The 23,930-nt window shown below is 43.9% G+C and overlaps 2 protein-coding genes across 3 annotated transcripts; one reads left to right on the plus strand and one right to left on the minus strand.

Annotated features, from left to right (window-relative positions):
• Positions 1 to 166: 166 nt before the first annotated feature.
• On the plus strand, positions 167 to 4,743 carry B3GNT4 (UDP-GlcNAc:betaGal beta-1,3-N-acetylglucosaminyltransferase 4). The gene is made up of 2 exons (XM_065904919.1): positions 167 to 234; positions 3,661 to 4,743. Exon 2 carries the CDS (start codon positions 3,668 to 3,670, stop codon positions 4,739 to 4,741), a length of 1,074 nt encoding a protein of 357 aa, XP_065760991.1. The 5' UTR covers positions 167 to 234; positions 3,661 to 3,667; the 3' UTR covers positions 4,742 to 4,743.
• Positions 4,744 to 5,025: 282 nt separating this feature from the next.
• On the minus strand, positions 5,026 to 23,710 carry DIABLO (diablo IAP-binding mitochondrial protein). 2 transcript variants are annotated; one of them, XM_065904692.1, is made up of 6 exons: positions 23,561 to 23,710; positions 22,576 to 22,702; positions 19,182 to 19,313; positions 15,868 to 15,978; positions 15,441 to 15,537; positions 5,026 to 5,919 (listed from the first exon to the last, which is right to left on the minus strand). In XM_065904692.1, exons 1-6 carry the CDS (start codon positions 23,608 to 23,610, stop codon positions 5,720 to 5,722), a joined length of 717 nt encoding a protein of 238 aa, XP_065760764.1. In that variant the 5' UTR covers positions 23,611 to 23,710; the 3' UTR covers positions 5,026 to 5,719. The 2 variants fall into 2 exon arrangements, with proteins under 2 accessions (XP_065760764.1, XP_065760765.1); XM_065904693.1 differs by lacking the exon at positions 23,561 to 23,710 and adding an exon at positions 23,292 to 23,357.
• Between the last annotated feature and the right edge of the window lie 220 nt (positions 23,711 to 23,930).

Here is a 23,930-nt window from a genome sequence, read left to right on the forward strand (position 1 = left end):
AGCTGGCCGGAGGAAGCGGGTGCCAGGCCGGGTACAGCCAGGAGAGCCGGGGAGGACCTCTTGGCCCGCAGGTGCGTGGGGTGGGAGGGGCCCGGTCCTCCAGAAGCCCCGCCCCCGAGCCCGACCTCCGGCGCCGCGGAGCCCCGCCCTCCGCGCGAGCCCAGAAGAGCGAACGGTGCTCACCTGGCGCCGCTGCGCGAGTTCCCCGCCTGTGCCGACGGCGTCACGGCTCAGGTAGGGCGGCGAGGGGCGGGCGGACAGCTGTCGGGTCTGGGGCGCCTGGAGCCCCTCTGCGGGGAGGGGCCTGTCCCAGTGTGAGCAGAGGGGTGCCGGGCCCCTGCCCGGGAGGGGCCATGCGCCGACCTGGTTGCAATGGGGTCGTGGTCGCCCTGCCCGCAGAGTGAACCTTCGGGGCCGGGGGTGGGGAGGTGGTGCTCTCCTGATACCTCTCGGCTTCTGTTCGCCCCTCTGGGGCAAAAATGCCGAATGGCCGGAGCTGGGGTTTGGCCGGGGACACTTGCTCCGGATTCCCCGTCGTGCAGCGCTGCTCACTGTGCTCTGGGCCGGAGAGGGGTGCCCACCGCGAGGCTCTGGTCCCTGCTCTGGCGACCCCACGGGACTCTGCGCCCCCACAACAGTCCTTTACGGACTGTCGTGTGGAGAACGAACCAGCCCTTGACCCTTTCATTCATCGAAGCATACCAGGTCACCGAGACCAGTGAGGATCCCAGAAGCAATTTTCAGACCCTTAGGGCTCAGCACCCACTTAAGGGTAGGGAGTGCATTCACCGAAGCTCGTGCCAGTTCGGGACCAGGCTTGGGAGCTCACAGAATGGAGGGAGGCTTATGTTTAGCAGGCACTGAATTGGATTCACAGTAAGTGCAGTGGAGTGGGGAGCAGAGGAACGGCCCCGTCCTTGCGGTGGGGAGTTGGGGGTTAGCTCCCGCAGTGGAGCGCTGAGGAATTGGGCGCACTGGGAGCACTGTGGGCAAAGGGGCAATCGGGTCCACAGCGCCTCTGAAACGCATAAGTCAAAACCAAACTGCTGGCTTTGCGTCCTTCTTGGTAAATTGCGCCACCAATCTGCCCCCACTCTCCCCCCTCCCCCGGTGTCCGCTCCCGCAGCCAGCATATCTCCCACACCTGAACGCCATTTTCCGTGCCTGCAATCCATCTGGGCCTTCAGGCACCCCAAGGCCTCCACCATAGTCTCAGGTGCGCTCCCTTACTGACTAATGCAAGTTTGCCAGCTGCTTTCTTGTTTCCATTCTTGCCCTTCCATAAAACATCATCTAAGCATCAGCAGTAGTGACCTTTCAAACAATGTAAATTCTTTTACTGCCTCTGCTAAATCCTCTAAGGGATCTCTGCAGTGCTTACAATAAAGCCCAAGATCTTTCCCAGAAACTTCACTATGGATCTTGTATGTGACCTTCCTCACTCTTGCTCCTGCTTCACTACCTACCACTTTCCTCCTTGTTCTTTATACTCCAGCCACACCGCACACTTCCTGTCCTCTGTCAGGAGCTCTGCACTCAACTGTTCCCTCTGGCCCAGACCATGCTCTCCCCTCCTCACCCCACTCCTGCTCCCCAGATCTTTAATGAAAAGTTTATTTCTGGCTGCACTGGGTCTTCCTTGCTGCTTGCTTGCTTTCTCTGGTTGCGGTGAGCAGGGGCCACTCTCTAGTTGTGGTGCTAGGGCTTCTCATTGCAGTGACTTCTCTTGTTGTGGGTCACAGGCTCTAGGCATATGGGTGTAGCTGCCCCACGGCAGGTGGAATCTTCCCGGACCAGGAATGGAACCCATGTCCCCTGCGTTGGCAGGTGGATTCCTAATCACTGAACCACCAGGGAAGTCTCCCCCTCCTCCAGACATTTATGTGGTTTGGATCCTTTGTTCAGTTCTTGCTCAGGTGTTGTTTTTCAGGGAGGTCCTTCTAAACTACTGTTGGCTAAGACAGCCTTCTGGGTCACTATATTCCATCACACTGCTTTACTTCTCAGCACTCTCTGAGGTTTGTACTGGCTTCTTGGACTGTGAGAGCTGGGCCCCTGCCAGTTTTGCCTGCTACGGCAGCTATCAGTTCATGTCAGTCCCTCAGTCTTGTCCGACTCTTTGCGACCCCATCGACTGCAGCACACCAGGCTTCCCTGTCCATCACCAGCTCCTGGAGCTTGCTTAAACTCATGTCCATCGAATCAGTGATGCCATCCAACCATCGCATCCTCTGTCATCCCCCTCTCTTCCTGCCTTCAATCTTTCCCAGCATCCGGGTCTTTTCCAATGAGTCAGTTCTTTGCATCAGGTGGCCAAAGTATTGGAGTTTCAGCTTCAGCCTCAGTCCTTCCAATGAATATTCAGGACTGATTTCCTTTAGGATTGACTGGTTTGATTGATTGATCTCCTTGCAGTCCAAGGGACTCTCAAGAGTCTTCTCCCACACCACAGTTTAAAAACACAGTTCTGGCAGCTGTAAGACATGCTTTTGGGGGAGTGGCAGCAGAGACAACAGCGATGAACTTAATGCAGGTAGACTGGATCGAAGTGATGACTAGCCGGTCCAGGACATGGCAGGGAGGTGATGAGGAGGGAGACTGAGGCCTGGTTTTGCTACTGTGATCTGTGGGTAGGTTACTGTGCTAAGTTACCATTTCTCAGCCTTCTCTTTGGCTCACCGGGAGACTTGCTAAGAGAAAACCAGAACTCAGTAAGCAGTAGGAAACTGGCGAGAGGTGGCTGCAGGGGAGCCTGATACAAGCCATTGGCTTCCCTGTTTGTTTCATGCTCTTCCTGTGCATGTTTTTGTGTTTTTCCTAAAGCCCTGTTTAACTGACTCCCCTGGAAACCCACGCTCCGTGGGGCAGGTGTGGAGGGTGTGTTTTGTGGCCTCTGTCACCTGCTGCTGCCCTACAGTGGTTTCCTCCCCACTCCCCAGGGGACCAGATGCCCTAAGGACAGTGTCTGGGGCTGTCATCTCGAGACTGGGTCTTCCATCAACAGACCACTCTCGAGTTTCTTTCTGGAAATAAGCTGTGTCATTTTCACTGAAACTCATTAGGTACTCGAGTTTCTTAGGAAACATTGAAAACACTTGTGGTGTCTCAGTTATCTAAAGTGGCTGCAATCTTTTTGGAGAAAAAGTTGAGCCAAGTTCTCTAACGACAGCAGAAGGGAAGCAAGGGCTGGCACGGCAGGTGTGCTTGGTCTGTTCTGTGGGAGAGGGGCTCCGGAAAGAGCCAGAGGACACGCTAAAGAAGATAAATAAAAGGACCTAGTTGCTGGGAGGCTCGGTGGTTGTGGCACACAGGCTTAGTTGCTCTTGGGATCTTCCTGGATCAGGGATCGAACCCGTATCTCCCGCACTGGCAGGCGGATACTTTACCATTGAGCCACCAGGGAGGCAGAGATGCCAGGGACATAGATTCGGTCCCTGGGTGGGGAAGATCCCTTGGAGGAGGAACTGGCAACCCACTCCAGTATTCTTGCCTGGAGAATCCCATGGACAGAGGAGCCTGGTGGGCTACGGTCCGTGGGGTCACAGAGAATCGGACATGACTGAGCGACTTAGCACGCACGTAGGATGGTGGGTTGCTCTTGGATGGAGGAGGTGGAGGCTGGGCCAGGACTGCGTCCGCTCACCGGCTCTCTCCTTGCAGGACCGCCATGTTCCTCAGGGTGGGGTGGCTGGTTCCATACAGCCTTGCACTGTTGCTGCTCAGCTGCCTGTTCTTTCTGAAGAAGAAGGCCCAGCCAGCAGGGGGCCCCATGGCCCGACAGCCCTTCTGGGCTCCCCCAGGGCTCCGGCGCAGCCCGTGTCTACCCAACCACACTGTGGCTAACGCCTCCCTGTTCCTGCCCACCCGTCACCGCCTCTTCTTGACCTACCGCCACTGCCGCAACTTCTCCATCCTGCTGGAGCCTTCGGGCTGTGCCGAGGACACCTTTCTACTCCTGGCCATCAAGTCACAGCCCGGCCATGTGGAGCGGCGTGCGGCCATCCGCAGCACGTGGGGCCGGGCGGGAAGCTGGGCTAAGGGCCGGCAGCTGAAGCTTGTGTTCCTCCTGGGGTTAGCAGGGCCTGCTCCCCCAGCCCAGCTGCTGGCTTATGAGAGCCGCGAGTTCAATGACATCCTGCAGTGGGACTTTGCTGAGGACTTCTTCAACCTGACACTCAAAGAGCTGCACCTGCAGCGCTGGGTGGCTGCTGCCTGTCCCCAGGCCCATTTCATACTAAAAGGAGATGACGACGTCTTTGTCCATGTCCCCAATGTGCTGGAGTTCCTGGATGGCTGGGACCCAGCCCAGGACCTCCTGGTGGGGGATGTCATCCGCCAGGCCCTGCCCAACAGGAACACCAAGGTCAAATACTTCATCCCACCCTCCATGTACAGGGCCCGCCACTACCCGCCCTATGCTGGGGGTGGGGGGTATGTCATGTCCAGAGCCACCGTGCAGCGCCTCCAGGCGGCTGTGGAAGAGGCTGAACTCTTCCCCATTGATGACGTCTTTGTGGGGATGTGCCTGAGAAAGCTGGGGGTGAGCCCCATGCACCACGCTGGCTTCAAGACTTTCGGAATCCGGCGGCCCCTGGACCCTCTAGACCCCTGTCTGTACCGAGGGCTCCTTCTGGTCCACCGCCTCAGCCCCCTGGAGATGTGGACCATGTGGGCACTGGTAACAGATGAGGGGCTGAAGTGTGCAGCTGCCCCCTTGTCCCAGCTTCCTGGGGTGGGCTGAGCGAGTGGACTGTTTAATTTTTCAATCATGATGAGAAATCAAGAACCCTGCGACCTGGTCCTTGACAGGCTACAGGGAACGCTGACTTTGTTTTTGTAAAGCCCTCCCAAACCTTGCTGACTTTGATTAAAACACTGAAATCTGGCTAACTTGTACCAATATGTGTTACATGGGCAAAGCATGCAAATGCTGCCAGAACTCCACGAGGTGCCGGACTCTTCCAGTCTGGCGGGGGCGCCCGGCAAAGGACCACTGTACAGGACTCCAGAAGACACACAGAAACATTTTCTCTCTTAAATGCAAAAAAATTATTTTCCTTCAGATACAATAGAGAAACTCCAAGCAAAAAGGGAAATGAGAAGCGTGTGTTGGAGTAAGTCCTGTTGTGAGCACCAGGTAAACACTCCATATTCAGTCCCATAAGAACAATGGACTTTTGGCTCCTCAGTCTGAGATATCCTTACAGGGCACTGAGGAAAGATGACATTACAAACACTCAACACAAAGAAATCTTATAAACAGGATAGTCTCCCTTTTCCCCCCAAACTCACGTCCCTATGGAGGAAGCAAATACTGAATCGTATTAGAAAATGTAAATAAGATGGGAAAACTCAGGTTAAACAGCTACTGAACTTGTGGACATGACCGAGAAGGCCCCCTCTCTCTGGCCAGGTTGGTGAAATGCTTTGGGTGGGAGGTAAAAAGATCCATGGATGGGTGAGAGGGTAACTCTGCTGAGTGGGGTGAAATGTTAAATAGGGTGCCATTTAGCCCATGGGCTAAGAGCCAGGTCCAGTACAAGCCTGAGACGGTGGGGACAGGGGTCAGGCACTCACAGCGACCTCTGGTCTGATGGGCCCGGGCAGGACCTGCCACTGCCTCTCTGTACAGAGGAAGCCGTGCTAACCCGGGGCCGGGTGGCGTCTGCTCTTGCCTTCCCCAGGTTGAGCGGGCAGACGCGGGCAGCACTGTGGGGCCTCAATCCTCACGCAGGTAGGCCTCCTGCTCCTCCGGCTCGGCCCTCTCATTTCCGTCCTCTTGGGTTTTCTGTCGGAGTTCTTCTGTCTGTGCTTCTGCCAACTTGGTTTCCGCCTTCTGGGAAAGCTGGCGTACCTCCTGCACCTGCGATTTCACCAGCTGGATGTGACTCCTGGCTGTTATAGAGGCCTGGTCCGCGCCTGCCGGAAGATGGGCCATTTATGCTGAGTGGACACAAGGAAAGCCTGGGGGCTCTTTGTGGTTGTACCTGAGCCTTCCCCGCAGAGTAGAGAACCTTCTACCTATACAGGTCGGTTTTCCTCTCTATTGTCAAAACCCTGGCATTTTCCTCCAGCTATCAGCAGTCGTCATAATTATCAACTGCAATTCCCACAATCATCTTTATAGCTGCACAACTATTAGTATAGGTGTTTCAAGATTTTAATTTTTTAAACTACATTCAAGTAATACATTTCTACCTGACAAACGAAGAGATCACTAACAAAATTGTCAAAGCTCCATCTTTTGGAAGTTTAAAGAGCATCTTTCTCCTCCTTTAAAATGTTACTATAAAGTAACATTTCATCTACTAATTAATACTGGATGGGCTGCTGTTCAACTCATGAACCACGAAGGCCAATTAATCTTTTTTAGAAGTTACTGAATTCACATGGAATACACAGTAAAAAATGGACTCTAAACTGACATAATGGCATAAACAGTATTTACTGAACACATTGTGCAGATCTATTTTTGAGTGCTATCATTTTTTGATACCCGTTGCTAGTGTATTTCATCATATGAAAGTCACTCAGTCGTGTCTGACTCTTTGTGACCACATGGACTACACAGTCCACGGAATTCTCCAGGCCAGAATACTAGAGTGGGTAGCCATTCCCTTCTCCAGGGGATCTTCCCAACTCAGGCATAGAATCCAGGTCTCCCCAATTGCAGGTGGATTCTTTACCAGCTGAGCCACCAGGGAAGCTCATATAGATGTGCATATTTAATTCACCTACAGAACACTCAAGCAGTTCTTTTCTATCTTACTGCATTAAAAAGAACCTTTAGTACAATGTTAAAAGGTAGTGGAGAACAGCAGGCACCCTTATTTCTGACATTGATGGAAATGTTTCTCATATTTCACTATGATGTACGGCTACTTTTATCATCTTAGGAAAACTATAATTGTACTTTAGATTTAAATCATAAATGGACACTACATTTTACTGAAGCTTCTTGGGGCATACATCAATATGATTACAGAGGTGGCTTTTCTCCTTAAATCTACTGTAGATAACCTTAAGCAGTGAATTAAATGTTGATAGGTTTTTGGGTGTTTTCACTATATGTACATAAGACCCTTTAAAATTTATTTTTACTGAAGTACAGTTGATTTACAGTGTCTTCATTACCGCTGCACAGCAAGGTGATTCACTAATGCAGATATTCTTTTTGCAAATATTCTTTTCCATTATGGTTTATCATAGGATACTGAATATGGTTCTCTATGTAATGCAGTAGGACCTTGCTGTTTGTCCATTCTATACATAAAAGCTTTTACCTGCTAATCCCAACCTCCCAGTCCATCCCTCCCCCAACCGCTCAGCAACCAGCAGCCTGTTCTGTGTTCATGTTTGTTTCATAGATAGGTTCATTTGTGTCATATTTTACATTCCACAGATAAGTGATATAGTATGTGTGTTTTTCTCCTTCTTAGTATGATAATCTCTAGTTGCATCCATGTTGCTGCAAATGGCATTCTTTCTTTTGTATGGCTGAGTAGTATTCTGCTGTATATATGTACCCCCATCTTCTTTCTCCATTCATCTGTTGATGGATATTTAGGTTGTTGCCATGTTTCGGCTATTGTAAATAGTGTTACTATGAACATAGGGTTGCATATATCTTTTTGAATTACAGTTTTGTCTGGGTACATGCCCAGGAGTGGGATTGCTCCATTATATGTAGTTCTTACTTTTCTGAGTAATCTCCATTGTTTTCTGTAGCAGCTACACCAACTTACATTCCCACCAATAGTATACAAGGGTTCCCTTTTCTCCACACCCCCTCCAGCATTTGTTATTTGTAGACTTTTTAATGAGGGTCATTCTGACTGGTGTGGGGTGGTACCTCATTATAGTTCTGATTTACATTTCTCTAATAAATAGTGATGTTGAGCATCTTTTTGTGTGCCTATTGGCCATATGTATTTCTTTGGAGAAATATCTTACATGTTCTGCCCATTTTCTGATTGGGTTTTCTATTTGTTGCTGTTGTTGCACTGTGAGCTGTTTGTATACTTTGGAAATTAAGTCTTGTCGGTTCACACTGTGTGCAATTATTTGCTACCATTCTGTAGGCTGTCTTTTTTGTTTGTTTCCTTTGTTGTGCAAAAGCAAAAGCTTCTAAGTTTGACTATGTTCCATTTATTTACTTTTTTTTTTTTTTCCGAGGTTCAACAAAGAGTTTATCAAAGAGGGGGAATATCCAGCTAAGACTAGAACCTCAGAAGGTTAGAAACACACCTATTTTAAGGTTTGCAGCCTAAACATCAGATAGGAGTAATAAGGAACCCCAATGAAGGACTCCTCACATAGAATTCCATCACAAATTAATAACAGCTTATCATAAGTGAGGGAAATGACAGTATAGCAGAGATAATTTATTTTAATTTATACCTCTAATTAATCAACATTTGAAACTTTTTTATTTAGTGGAAAGTCTGTTTATCTACTGCTGAATAATAAAATACCCCCAAATAAATACACTCACACACACACATATATATATGTATAACTCACATACCATTAAATTCCCCCTAAGGCATACAATTCAGTGGTTTTTTCAGTATATTCACAAATTGGTCAGACCATAACCGCTAATTTCAGAACATAGTGTGAAGTGTAAACTGTTAGTCGCTCATCAGTGTCCAACCCTTTGCAACTCCATGACTGTAGCCTCCCAAGCTTCTTTGTCCATGGGATTCTCTAGGCAAGAATACTGGAGTGGGTTGCCATTTCCTTCTCCAGGTTTACTTTTGTTTTTATCTGTAATGCCTTGGGAGGCTGACCTAAGAAAACATTGGTATGATTTATGTCAGAGAATGTTTTGCCTATGTTCTCTTGATAGGTTTTCTTCCCCCCAATGTTGAATTAAAATTGTATTTTGAAGGTATATAGCTATTTTTAATTTATATCTATCCATAAGTGATACTGAGCTGTAGGTTTTTGTTCTAGTGCTAGTCTAGTCCAGTTTGGGTTCAGGCCTATGGTGGCTTTGGTGGTGGTGGTTTAGTAACTAAGTTGTGACTGACTCTTTGCAGCCCCATGGACTGTAGCCCACCAGGCTCCTCTGTCCAGAGGATTTCTCAGGCAAGAATATCTATGCTCAACATCACATAATTACTAGAGAAATGTAAATCAAAACTATAATGAGGTACCACCTCACACCAGTGGGTTGCCATTTCCTTCTCCAGGGGGTCTTCCCAACCCATGGATGGAACCCATGTCTATTGCATTGTAAAGTGTATTCTTCATACCATGGAAGCCCATGGTGGCTTTAGGCAGTTATAACAGTTGGGAGGCTTGTCATCATTTTCTGGTACACTTCCTGTAACACAGGATTTATGTTTCGTGAAGATTTGATAAAACTCTCGCACAAAGCTGCATGGACTTAGTGTCTCGTTTGGGGGCACAGATTTTTTATGAAAACTGTTTTGACTTTTGTTGTCGCTCCTCTTGCTTTGATTCTTCCTGGGCCAACTTAGGGTTTACATAAATATCATAGTATTCTCTTATGATTAATAGCTCTTTCTGGGTTTCCCTGGTGGTCCAGTGGTTAAGAATCCATTTGCCAATGCAGGGGACATAGGTTTGAACCTTGTTCGGGGAAGATTCCACATGCTGAGGGGCGACTAAGCCTATGTGCTACAGCTATTCAGCCTGTGCTCTGCAACAAGAGAAGCCACCACAGTAAGAATCTTGAGTGCCAAAGATTGTGCACCAAAGACCCAGTGCAGCCAAAAACAGATAAAACTATAATGGCTCTTTCTGATGTTACTTCTGCTCTCAAAGTTATACTTACTAAACCTTATTTTCTTTATTCTTTACAAGGAACTGGGCTTTTTCGCCTTTTCGACTATTTAGTCTTATGCCTTTTATTCGGCACTGTCTGAATTTCTTTGCTTTTCCTAACTTTCTGGGCTAAAAGCTTATTTTCAGTACCTCTTGGCACAGGGAACATTACCTGTCATTTATGGTTGCTGTGTTTGTACTTATGACATGCACCTTTAAATAAGGGGTCCGCTTCTATTTAAGAGCTATTTTGTCTACAACCCTCTAGGTCTCTGCTATTAATGAGACTTGTCATGATAGTTCTGAGTACTTTCAAATTCCAATTTTTCTTTATTGAAGTACAGCTGATTTACAACATAGGTGTATAACATAACTATTCACAACTTTTAAAGGTTCTAAACCACTTAGTTATTATATTATATTATGTACAGCTCTATTTCTCGTGCTGTACATCTTTGTAGTTTATTTTATACATAGTAGTCTGTACCTCTTCATCCCCTTCCCTCTCCCCACTGGTAACCACTAGTTTGTTCTCTATACCTGTGAGTCTGTTTTGTTATATTCACTAGTTTTATTTTTTAGATTCCACATGTAAGTGATATACAGTACTTGTTGGTGTCTGACATTTTACTAAGCCTAAACCCTGCAAGTACATCTATACTGTTGCAAATGGCAAAATTTCATTCTTTTGTGGCAGAGTAGTATACACACACACATCTTTATTAATTCATCTGCTGATGGACACTTAGGTTGCTTCCAAACCTTAGCTATTGTAAATAATGCTGTGAACATAGGAGTGTATACATCTTTTCAAATTCATAGTTTAGATTTCTTTAGATATATACCCAGGAGTAGAAAGTAATTAGGGCTTCCCAAGTGGCGCCAGTGGTTAAGAATCCGCCTGCCAATACAGGAGATGTAAGAGAAATGGATTTGGTTCCTGGGTTGGAAAGATCCCCTAGAGGAGGAAATAGCAACCCATGCCAGTATTCTTGCCTGGAGAATCCTCAGGGAGAGAGGAGCCTGGCAGGCTACAATCCATAGGGCTGCAGAGTTGGACACGACTGAAGCACCTTAACCCACATGCACACAGCACAGAAAGGGATTGCTGGATCACACAGTAGTGGGGTTTTTTGGCTGTGCTGCACATAGCAAAAAGAAAAAAAAAAGACTGTGGGATTTTAGTTCCCTCACCAGGGACTGAACCTGTGCCCCTGGCAGTGAAAGCATGGAGTCCTAACCACTGGGAAGCCAAGGAATTTCCAGTTTTATTATTTATTTTTACAATTCTTTTAAAAAAATGTTTTGACTAGTTGATTTACAATGGTGTGTTAGTTTCAGGTGTACAATAAAGTGAATCAGCTATACATATACATCTATCTACTCTTCTTTAGATTCTTTCCCCATATAGGTCACTACAGACTGTTGAGTTCCCTGTGCTATACAGTAGGCCCTTATTAGTTACCTGTTTTATATATAGTAGTATGTATGTGTCACTCCTAAGCTTCCAATTTATCCCTACCCTCAACCTTTTCCTCTGAAAACCATAAGTTTGTTTTCTGTATTTGTGACTCTATTTCTCTTTCATAACTAAGTTATTTTGCTTTTTTTTTTGGTTCCATGTATAAGCGATACCGTATACTGTTCTCTAACTTCGCTAAGTAGGACTCTCTCTAGGTCCATCCATATCACTGCAGTATTATTTCATTCTTTATTATGGCTGAGTTATATTCCACTGTATATATGTACCACATCTTTCTCATTGCCGTAGCTGCTCCTATTGTGGAGCATGGGCTCTAGGGCATATGGGCTCAATAATTGCAGTTCCCAAGCTCTACAGCACAGGCTGAGCTGCTCCTTGACATGTGGGATCTTCCTAGACCAGGAAACAAACCTACATGTCCTGAATTGGCAAGCAGATTGTCTACCACTGAGCCACCAGGAAAGCCCAGTATGTACCACATCTTTATCCACTCCTGTTGATGGACAGTTTGGTTGCTTCCACATCTTACCTACTATAAGTGGTGCTGTAGTCACTATTGGTGTGCCTGTATTTTTTTGAATTATGGTTTTCTCTGGATATATACCCAAGAGTGGGATTGCTGGATCATATGGTAGTCCTATTTTTAGTTAAGGAACCGCCATGCTATTTTCCATAGTGGCTGTACCAGTTTTTCATTCCCACCAATAGTGTAGGAGGGTTCCCTTTACCCTTTCAGCATTGATTGTCATTTTTTGATGATGGCCGGTGTGAAGTGACATCTCATTGCCGTTTTGATTTGTATTTCTCTAATTAGTGATGCTGAGCATCTTTTCATGTGCTATTGGCTGTATGTATTTCTTTTTTGGAGAAATATCTACTTGACTGTTCTGCCCATTTTTTGATTGGGTTTTTTTGTTGTTGCATTGTATGAGCTGTTTGTGTATTTTGGAGATTAATCCTTTATGGGTTGCTTCATTTGCAAATATTTTCTCCCACACTGAGGGTTTTATTTTTGAGTTCCTTTACTATACAAAAGCTTTTATGTCTAATTAGATCCCATTTGTTTTTATTTTCATTATTCTAGAAGGTGGATCAAAAAAGATATTTTTGCAATTTATGTCAGAGAGTGTTCTGTGATTTCCTCTAAGACTTTTATCATATCCAGCCTTACATTTAGGTCTTTAAGTCCATTTTGAGGTTATTTTTGAGTATGGTGTTAGGGACTGTTCTAATTTCATCATTTACTTGTAGATGTCGTTTTCCCAGCACCACTTCTTGAAGAGACTGTCTTTTCCCCACTGTACGTTCTTGCCTCCTGTCACAGATTAGTGTGACCACAGGTGTGCAGGTTCCACTGTATGCTCTTGCCTCCTCTGTCACAGATTAGTGTGACCGCAGGTGTGTAGTAGATTAGTGTGGCCGCAGGTGTTTAGGTTCCACTGTACGCTCTTGCCTCCTCTGTCACAGATTAGTGTGACCACAGGTGTGCAGGTTTGTTTATGAGGAACCACAGTACTGTTTACCACAGTGGCTACACCGTTTTACATCACCACCAACAGTGTACTAGGGTTCCCTTTTTTCCACATTCTCACCAACATTTGTTATTTATGATCCTTTTTGATAATAGCGATGCTGACAGGTGTGAGGTGATATCTCATCATGGTTTTGATTTGCATTTCCCTTAGCGATGCTTAGCGACATTGTGTATCATTTCGTGCACCTGTTGGCCATCTATATGTCTTTGGAAAATTGTTCAGGTCTTCTGTCCATTTTAAAATCAGGTGTGTTTTTTATATTGAGTTGTGCAAGTTAAATTTCCATTTTTATTTTTGGTGAGGAAGGGGATATCAAGAAATATTTCTGAGTCTTTGTCATTTGGCATAAAAATCAATTTTTGTACATGTTTATACACTATTTGTATTGGAAGAGGTTTTTTTTTGGGGGGGGAGGGCAACATTTTGTATTCAGTATATGCATTTGGTCAGGCTTTAAAAAAATAAATCCTGTTCCAACACCTAATTGCTTTTTTAATGTTTTGACCTGTGACCCTGAGATGTGTGTAAAGCTCAATTTCTCCTTGTAAATCTATCAGATTTTGCCTTATTAGGCACACATTTCAAGAGTGATGTCTTGATAAACTGTTCTGTCCCTTTTAATGCTTTCTGTCTTGAATCCCTCTTCTAACACTGCTGTCACCTTATTGCTCAGCTTTCTTTTTTATAATATTTCAGTTTATCTTCTTAAAATACCCAACCTTCCTGTGTGTTGTTTTAGATGTGCCTTTGTAAACAGTTTTAGCTAGAATTATTTTTTAATATGAAGTATCATTTAATAAGTAAATTTATTCTTTATTGTGTTTACTGATGGTTGAATGTATTCCTTTACTCTGCATTTTCTAATTAACAGGCTTTATTTCTTCAACCTTTAGCCTTAACTGAATTTATTAAGTTTTCTTTGTCCCTTCCCCCAATTCTTCTGAAGTGTTTAACAATGTCCAATGTTAAGCCAATGTCTCCCTTCTCAAACAATGAAGCTTGGCATGCTTTCACTGCTTTCCCAAACTGATTTGATTACTTAAAAATTTAACATTCAGAGCTTCTGACAAGTTGTACTAAATTTTGTTCATTATTTTTGTATCGCAGGTGCTTCTGATTTTTTTTGTAAAACACTTTTTCCAGAAAGCACATGCAGCTGGTAAACCTTGAGTCTCTGTAAAGGTCTTTCATGCTTACATTTTAATAATATTTGAATGGTTACCGATTTGTCACCTTGTATCAGGATTGCAGATATCCTTCCTCTGGGGCTTTATCTTATGGCTCAGAAGGTAAAGAATCTGCCTGCGATGCAAGAGACCAATGGGTTTGATCACTGGATCAGGAAAATCCCCTGGAGAATTCCATGGACAGAGGAGCCTGGTGGGTTACAGTCCATGGGGTCGCAAAGAGTTGGACACTACTGAAAGACTAATACACACACACACATATACTTCCTTTGTAAGTATTCTATTTTTTCCTTATAGTTTTTAGGATTTTTCTTTGTATATTTTACATCTTGAATTTTTTTTTTTTTTCCACTCTGAATATTTTTTTGCCATGTGAGATATATTTTAAATTCTGTTCAGAACCTTTCTGAACCCTTTCAATCAGTTCTGGGAAAATGTCTTTTTCTTAGATAATGCTTGTAGTTTACTTTCCCTCTCTTCCTGCTAGAACTTAAGCTGGCCTAGTGAGTGGCCAGAGCTGCCTGGCGATGCTCTCAGCAAGTTTCCCTCTTCATTGTACCTGGAAACCCTGCTCCCATCTTTGGTGTGCCATTAATGCTATTTTACGCTTCTGTTGTTTTGTTCTTCATTCCAGTCCTGTTTGCAGAATCTCTTGATTCCGTGGGCATTAGTTAACTAAGAATTCTTTCTGTATTTACTTAAAACATCTTTTACATCTTTAAGATTTCAGAAAACAAAAACATTTTAACAAACAAGTTTCTTAAAAATTTTTATGGTGACATAGTTTGGGACCATTCAGGTAAGATGTCAAATGAGGATTTCCCTCAAAATACATTAGAAAATCATTCACCCTCAAGCCCACTGGATGGACAGTGATGGTTAAAAGAACCCTGGTGAATGGGGCACCATTCTATACTGGGAGGCACTAAGGTAGAGAGGATGATGCCCTGGCTACCAGGGACAAAGGTTTTAGGATTTGACCTAACTTGCTGGATCCCAGTTTGGCTGCTTATTTACTGGGTACCACAGCATGCTTGGTGAGTTATTTAATTCCCTCTATCTGCCAGTTTCTTCATCTGTAAAGTGGGAATGATAATAATAACTCCTACTTTAAAAGAACTGAATGGATTAAAAGTATCTATAAAATGCTTACCACAAAGCCTGAGATATAGATAATATTCACAGATTATCTGGGCTGTTAAAAAGTAAAATCCTTAACTATTTGGAAGCAATCAAAATTTCTGACAATTTTATTATTTTTCATTTTCTAGATACCACCTAGCTTCTACTGGTCTGGTCTACAAAGGCATTAATTTTTTCTTTGTGTAAATGAAAACAATATTGATTAATACATCTCACAAAGTAAGAGCCACAGTATCCCTCATTTTTCAGCTAGATGAAAACTCCAACAGCACCTCTACAGTAAAAACTTTAACCTACCAGTTTGGTAGGCAGCTTCTGCTGCCATCTCTGAAAGACTGACAGCAGTCATCCAGGTGGTTTCCAACTTCAGGTACTCTTGTTGTTTTGAAGTCATCTATGAATTAAACAAAAGCACTTCAGACAACATGACTCTTCATTAGTATTAAGCACATTTAAATGGACTTCTTCAGTTCAATAGCAGTTTGAGAGAACTGCTGCTGCTAAGTCACTTCAGTCGAGTCTGACTCTGTGTGACCCCACAGATGGCAGCCCATCAGGCTCCCCCGTCCATGGGATTCTCCAGGCAAGAGTACTGGAGTGGGGTGCCACTGCCTTCTCCGGTTTGAGAGAACAGTTACTGGTCAAACACCTTCATTCAATAATTTAGATACCACAATGAGGTAAGAGCACTAACATAGACTAATCCAAGTAACTCTTTGCTTACCTCAACTCTGGCTCCTATAATCACCTGCCACACTTCATCTTCCTCCTGTGAATTCATTTTCCCAAGTAAACTTGTGTATTGTCGGTATAGAGAAATTAAGGTATAAACAGCCTAAAAATACAGAACAAATTAGTAAAATAAGTGAGGCATATTAGGGTGAGACTTACATCTCAATGTGATGGAAGTCCCATTGCTGCAAACTGGCTGTTCAGTCCTCCTGTCTCATTGAACCTCACCACTGTATGAAGTAAAGGTGTTACCTTAGAACACCAGTATCTCTTGTTAACTTTTGTGTTTTAAAATCTTGTTAGCAATTCAGACAAACAAAGAACAAAATGCAGATGGAAAACTCAGAAGGCTGAGAATAAAGCTGCTGGAAAATGAAGGTAAAGAAACATATATATTACTTTAAATGATTCTGATTATCCATATACTTTATTAGATCAGTGGCTTTCAAATTATCCTCACCCAGAAACCCCTGGTGTTGCTGGTAGCCCCAACTGAACCAGATCAGCATGCTCCCCCTGTCTTATATACTGAGCTGCTATATTTAAGATTTTTCTTTTAAAAAGGGTTCCTGGACAGTGAGGCCAACCAGAGCCCCTTCCCTGTGGGTAAGTGTCCCATTTGCAGGGACCCTACATTAAATGAGGATCAGCAAAACTAATTTAAAAAGATATATGCACCCCTATGTCTACAGCAGCCCTATTTACAGTAGCCAACGTATGGAAGCAACCTAAATGTCCGCTGACAGATAATGCATAATGAGGATGTGGATATACAATGAGCCACAAAAAGAATGGAATGATGCCATTTGCAATAACATGGATGATCATACTAAGTGAGATAACCCAGAGAAAGACATATATCACATATATGTGGAATCTAAAAAAAAGAAATGATACAAATGAACTTATTTTACAAAAAGAAACAGACTCACAGATATGGAGAACAGACTTGTGGTTGCCAATGGGGAGAGGATGGGTGGGTAAGGGATGGATTGGGAGTTTGGGATTAGCAGAAGCAAATCATTATATAAAGAATGGATAAACAACAGAGTCCTATTATATAGCACAGGGAACTAAATTCACTATCCTGTGATAAACCATAATGGAAAAGAATATGAAAAATGTATGTGTGTATATATACATATATATATATGCTAAATATATATATGTATATATACATATATATAAAACTAAATCACTTTGCTATATAGCAGTAAATAACACTAAATCAACTATACTTCAATAAAAAACTAAAATGAATAAATAAAAAGTAAGGCCATATATGACAAACCTACAGCTAACATCATACTCGATGAAAAGATGAAAGCATTTCCTCTGAGATCAGGAACAAGACAAGGATGTCCATTCTCGTCACATTTACTCAACATAGTTTTGGAAGTCCTAGTCACAGCTATCAGAGAAGAAAAAGAAAAGGAATCCAAATTGGAAAAGAACTGTCACTGTTTACAGATGGCATGATACTATACATAGAAAATCCTAAAGGTGCTACCAGAAAACTATCAGAGCTCATCCATAAATTTGGTAAAGCTGCAGGATACAAAATTAATACACAGAAATCCCTTGCATTCCTATACACTAACAGCAAAAGAGCAGAAAGAGATTTAAGGAAACAATCAGATTTACCACTGCAACAAAAAGAATAAAATACCTAGCAATAAACCTAAGAAGGCAAAAGACCTGTACTCAGAAAATGTAAGATACTGACAAAAGAAATCAAAGATGACACAAACAGATAAGAGACATTCCTGAACTGGAAAAATCAGTATTGTGGAAATGACCATAGTATCCAAAGCAATCTACAGATTCAATGCAATCCCAATCAAATTGCCAAGGGCATGTTCACAGAATAATTGGAAAAAAATTTTACATTTTATATGGAAACACAAAAAACCCCAAATAGTGAAAGCAATCTTGAGAAACAAGAATGGGGCTGGCTCCCTGACCTCAGACTACTACAGAAAGTAATCAAAATAATATGGTACAGAAATATAGATAATGGAATAGGATTAGAAAGTTCAGAGACAAACCCACAAAACTATGACCACCTAACCTATGACAAAGAAGGCAAGAATATACAATGGAAAGAAGACAGTCTCTCTAATAACTGGTGCTGGGAAAACAGGACAGCCACGTGCAAAAGAATGAGAACACTCCCTAATACCATACACAAAAAATAATCTGAAAATAGATTAAAGATCTAAATGTGAAGCCAAATACTATAAACTGTTCAGAGGAAAATATAGGAAGAACAGCCTTTAACATACATCACAGCAAGATCTTTTTGATCCACTGCCTAGAGTAATGAAAACAGGGTCTAATTAAAGCTTTTGCACAGCAAAGGAAACCATAAACAAACTAAAAGACAACCCTCAGCATGGAGAAAATATGTGCAAATGAAGCAACTGACAAGAGATTAATCTCCAAAGTATACAAATGGCTCATGCAGCTCAATATAAAAAAAACCCAGTCAAAAAATGGACAACAGACCTAAATAGACATTTCTCCCAAAAAGGCATACAGATGGCTAAAAAGCACATGAAAAGATGCTCAACATTACTAATTAGAGAAATGCAAGCTACAATGAGGTACCACCTCACATTGTCAGAATGGCCATCATTAAAAAAATCTATAAACAAACTCTGGAGAGGGTGTGGAGAAAAGGGGACCCTCCTACACTGATGGTGGGAATGTAAACTGGTACAACCACTATGGAGAATAATAGGGAGGTTCCTTAAAAAACTAAAACTAGAACTACCATATGACCCAACAATCCCACTCTTAGGCATATATACAGAGAAAGCCATAATTTAAAAGGCAGCATATACCTCAGTGTTCACTGCAGCGCTATTTACAACAGCCAGGACATGGAAGCAATCAACAGAGAAATAGATTAAAAAGATGCAGTACATATATACAATAGAATATTATTCAGTCATAAAAAGGAATGAAATAGTACCATTTGTAGGGATATGGATGGATCTAGAGGGTGTCGTACAGAATGAAGTAAGTCAGAAGGAGGAAAGAATCACCTAATATTGCTTATATGTGCAATCTAGAAAAATGGTACACGTAAACTGATTTGCAAAGCAACTTTTTTTGGTCAAGGGCCAGAGAGTGGTCTGTTTGCAACTATTCAACTCATGAAAGCAGTCATAGAAAATACACAAATGAACCTGGCCATGTTCCAATCAAACTACAAACACAGGCAAGACTGGATTTGATCTGTGAGCCATAGTTTGCTAATGATGGATTTAGATGATCAAGATTTAATGAGGAGACACTTACCTTAGTATATTCAGTGATTGCTTCAATCAATGCATATGTGGTCTGAGAGAGAAAGGTAGAGGTGCTATCTGTTACCAAAGACACAGCCCTCCTCATTAATGTATCGTTACTAAGAGAATGAGGCTCTGGTTTCTGAAAGACACAAACATTTTTACTTAACTTTTAACCTAAAGCTCAAGCTGAGATCACAGCCAAGGGAAAAACGTAATTCTCACTGCAACTACACTCTGCTGCTTCTGTGTTAACTTTTTCTTTTAAAGCTTTATTTGTGCTATTAAAGACAACATATGAAAATGATTCTACTGTATGCTTTCTACCTACTTTCATTCATCATTCTCTGCTCCGAAGAGCAAAGTATTCCTTTTTATAAAAGACTAGTACTTATAATCACAAATTTCACAAAGTTATGATTCTTCATTACCACAGTGCTAGATGCTTGGGATATAAAGATAAGAATCTTAAAGATTTCGGACGGAGGAGGAGGAGTTGGAGCTAGGAGTGAACTAGAAAATTAACACAATCAAGTACCATGGGTGCTATGGAAGAAGTCTGGAGGGGTGCACATAAGGAAGCAATCACATCTATGTCAAATGAGAATAGTTTAGTAGAAAAGGTTTCACAGAGTTGATAAGGAGTTAAGCTGAGCCTAAGAAAGTAAACGGCTGGTGGAGAGGGCGAATCCCTCTTGATTCAGCTGTACATGTACAGTCTTGGTTGGGGGGAGCAAGCAGACTCTTTCCTCTGACCTTAGCTTTTGTATTTCAAAAAAACAAAAACCAGTATAACCAGCTCATGAGTTAAGGGGGCTGTGACCACCTTGATTAAACACTTAGCAACTGTGATGACTCTCCCCTTTTTCTCCCTCAGCAGAGGACTTATTGTATCAGAACTAACAAACCAATCCCTCTATCATCTGTTATCTCATTTTTGCTATTTAGAGCATAAACACATTGAGGGGGCCTGGGTTTGATCCCTGATCCGGAAACTAGATCCAACATGTGGCAACTAAGAGTTCACATGCCACCATAAAGATCAAAGATCTCATGTACTGCAACTAAGACCTGGTGCAGCCAAAAAAAGATACATGAATAAACCATGATTTATATTTATCACACTTATATTTCATTTGATCAAATAAACAAGAATTTATTATGTACCTCTTGCATTGAGGAGCTAGACAGCAAAGGATATCCCCTCTGCTCATGAAAAGCTAATTTTGACTTATTCTGGTAAGTTAAGTCTTCATAATACCCTCCTTTTTTAAAATCTAAATTTATTTTTATAATACACTCAGTTGTGTCTGACTCTTTGCAACCCCACGGACTGTAGCCCACCGGACTCTTCTGTCCATGGGATTTCCTGGGCAAGAATACTGGAGTGTGTTGCCATTTCCTCCTCCAGGGGACATTCCCAACCCAGGGATCAAACCCCAGTTCTCCTGTGTTTCCTGCACTGCAGGCGATTCTTTACCTGCTGAGCCATCAGGAAAGCCTATCTATTTTTGGCTTCATCAAATGCCTTCCATTTTACAATGCTTATTTACTTGTCCCTCACCACAGTTCAGGTATTATTACTCTGGTTGGGGAAGATTCCACATGCCCGTGAGGCAACTAAGCCCTAGTGTCACAATTACTGAGCCTGCGCTCCGCAACATGAGAAGCCACTGCAGCGAAAAGCCTATATACAACTACAGAGTAGCCCCTGCTCACCGTAACCAGAGAAACCCCGAGTGCAGCAATGAAGACCCAGCACAGTCAAAATGAATAAATAAATTAAAAAAAAACACAGGGAGTGGGATCTGTGTCTGAAGACAAGCAGGATTAGAATGGACAGGTATCCTGGGTCAGATAAAACAAGGAGGAAAATACATATGATGCAAGCAGGGGATATTTGGGAATCCAGCCTGGTTGCTGAACTATGAGGAAGTTCTCTGGATTTTAGGTTTTTGACACAGAATGGAGAGCCACTGTAGGCTCTGAAGAACCGAAGTGGCAATGCTATTCCTGCAGGAGAGTGAGTTGAGGCTCCTGCCAACCAAAGGCTCCTGACATCTGACCTAGAACGGAGTGAGGTAACTAGGGCTTAAGAACAACATGCAAACTAGAAAGGACAAACAAAAAAAATCTTTTGGAGGAAGAAAGAAAAGGCTGTCCTAACTGTGACTGAAAATGACCTGGTGTCCAAGTAAGCCTTTTTAGGTTAAAGATTATCAGTCTGCAGAGATGAGGGCCGAAGTAAGGCACCGAAAGAAAAGGGCTCATGAGTGAGCCTCAGAAGATGCTGAAAATACTTGTGAAAAAAGGAATTAATCTTGCTGTCATAATTAAACACACATTTAAGTATCAAGTACATTTTGCCAAAATGCTGATTTCCTATTCAGTTCTTCCTGAAAAAGTATATAACCAATGGTTTTAAAATAAGATATCACTTCCCTATCAGCTGTTTACTTGATAGCTCCACTTAGATGACATTTCCAAAATTGAACTCTTAAATTTCCTCCTCCCAAAATCCACTCCTCTCCATCCCAGTATCTGGCAACACCATTCTTTCAGTTGCTGAGGCCTTTTAAAACCATTGGAAATTAAGTTATATAGTTCACATCTAACCCAACAGCAACACCTGCTGACCGTCAGCCCACTTCTCCCCACCTGATTCAGGCCCACGATCATCTCATGCCTGGACCCTGGTCTTTTTAGTTCCACACAACAACCTTTAAAAACTTATGTCAGGGGTGGGAGGGAGGCTCAAAAAGGAAGGTACATATGTATACTTATAGCTGATTCACACTGTTGTATGGGAGAAACCAACACAACAGTGTAAAGCAACTATCCTCCAATTAAACATAAATTAAAAAAAAAACATGTCAGACCATAATAATCTTATGTTAAAATCCCGTGGCTTCTTTATCACAATAAATTCCAATGCTTACAACGACCCACAAAGTACAAACGTCGAAGTACACTTTGACCCCCGCCGCTATCTGTGAGCTCATCTGTTTTTCTCTCATCCCACTTTTTCCTCCTCCTCCTCTCCAGAATGTGAATTTACAAAAGCAGAAATCTTCTTGTGTATGACACATACAAGTTGCCCCATAAAGTTTTTCTGAATTAAAAGATTATTGTTCTGTGATACATTCTTTTCTTTCTTCCCTCTTTATACAATTTGACCAACTTGACATACCAGTTCCTACCAAGTGAGACCATCAAAATGAGGATATTAATATATCTGCTCAGCCATGAAACGATGCTGATACAGCATACCATCCATCATCTGGGGTTGGGGAGGGCGCTGGGTGAAACCATTAGAGCTTGTCAGATGCTTCATTGCCTGTTTGAGACTTCAGAGGACACAGTACACAAAAACCCAAAACACTGAGTGACAGGATGTACTTCACCTGGGCAATAGGAACTGCACACAGAGTGACCCCAAATCCCACAGCCACCGTTTTGCGCCATGGTCTTATCAATTCCGAGAAACAGCACTTCTTAAAGTTAGCCCCGACTGGAACACACTGTCTGTACCTAGAAACAGAGTTGAATAAGTTTAATAAGGCACAACCACCCATCTGTAAGAACCTCTTCAATTTACGTGGAGGGGTTGGAGGCCCCTCAAACTGGGGCCAGGCTGGAACCCAAATGATGAGGTGACTTTTCACAAGACGGGACTCAGCAGGCAGCGGGGCGGACAATAAGGCCTGGACTCACACACACAGGCAATCACTACTTGGCTCCCCCCGCGCGGGAATGCGGGCGGATGGTGGTGGAGTTTAAGAGGTACCAGGTGTAGACGTGTAAATAGTGGTCTCAAAGCTTTTTAAAAACTAAGGCCCAGATAAAACGCTCCTGCAGGTAGGATTTAGCGTTGGTCCTCTGGCCTAGGCAGCAAGGGATCTGCTGGTTCCTGCGACACGATGTTGAGCCCACGGGCGCTGCGAGGAGAACAATGCCGGCTAGGAAGCCGACCACTTCCGGAACTCCTCCGCCCTCAGGGAAAATTCCCTCCGGCAAGCCACCACCAGCCAAGGCCTCTCCCCTTAATTATCCCTTGTGACTTCGAGAGGTCAACCGAAGTCATTTTGCTGGCAGACCGAGACGCCCTCAAAAAACAGACCGAAGTGGGGGAATGCTCTCTCGGCAGGTGAACAACGAAAAAGCCGTCAGTGGGACGTGAAGTCCGGGCTTGTCGCGGGAGGCTGGAGGCCTCAGAGCCGGAGTAGGGGCGGGGCGTCCTCAAAACTCCGAGAGGGGTGGGACGCCGTGACCCGCTCGGCCGAGCAGCGAAGCGCGAGCCCGCAACGCTGGGGGTGCAGTCTGGTTACGGCGCTCTCAGCGTTCCCACTCTCCGTCCGACCCTGACCTCCTACACGACCGCAGCGGTACCTGAAAAGCGAGGATACGCTCCGAGAAAGCCAACTCCGTAGAGCCGCCATTCCGCGGCGGCAGAACGCCAGAAGCACACGCCGGAAGTGATGGCACTCCGCGAGCAGGGGGCGGGGAGCGGCCGCCTCTTGAGAGGGCTTAGTCCCATGACCACGCCCCCGCCCGAGAGCGCAGTCGGGATTGGACAGACGAGGAAAGGGGCGGGGCTGGAGGTAACGGCAGAAACCGCGTAGCCGGACACCTAACCGCCGGAGCTTCCGCGTGGGGCGGGGCGGGGCGGACCCTGGGCTAGAGGAAGCCGGGCGAAGTCGGCCGTCGTGAGGGGTGTTTGGACAGGTTGTCGGGAGGATTCTCTCGTTGGCTGGCCGTA

The sequence above is a fragment of the Muntiacus reevesi genome, chromosome 13 (assembly GCF_963930625.1).
Source record: "Muntiacus reevesi chromosome 13, mMunRee1.1, whole genome shotgun sequence".
Taxonomy (NCBI): domain Eukaryota; kingdom Metazoa; phylum Chordata; class Mammalia; order Artiodactyla; family Cervidae; genus Muntiacus; species Muntiacus reevesi.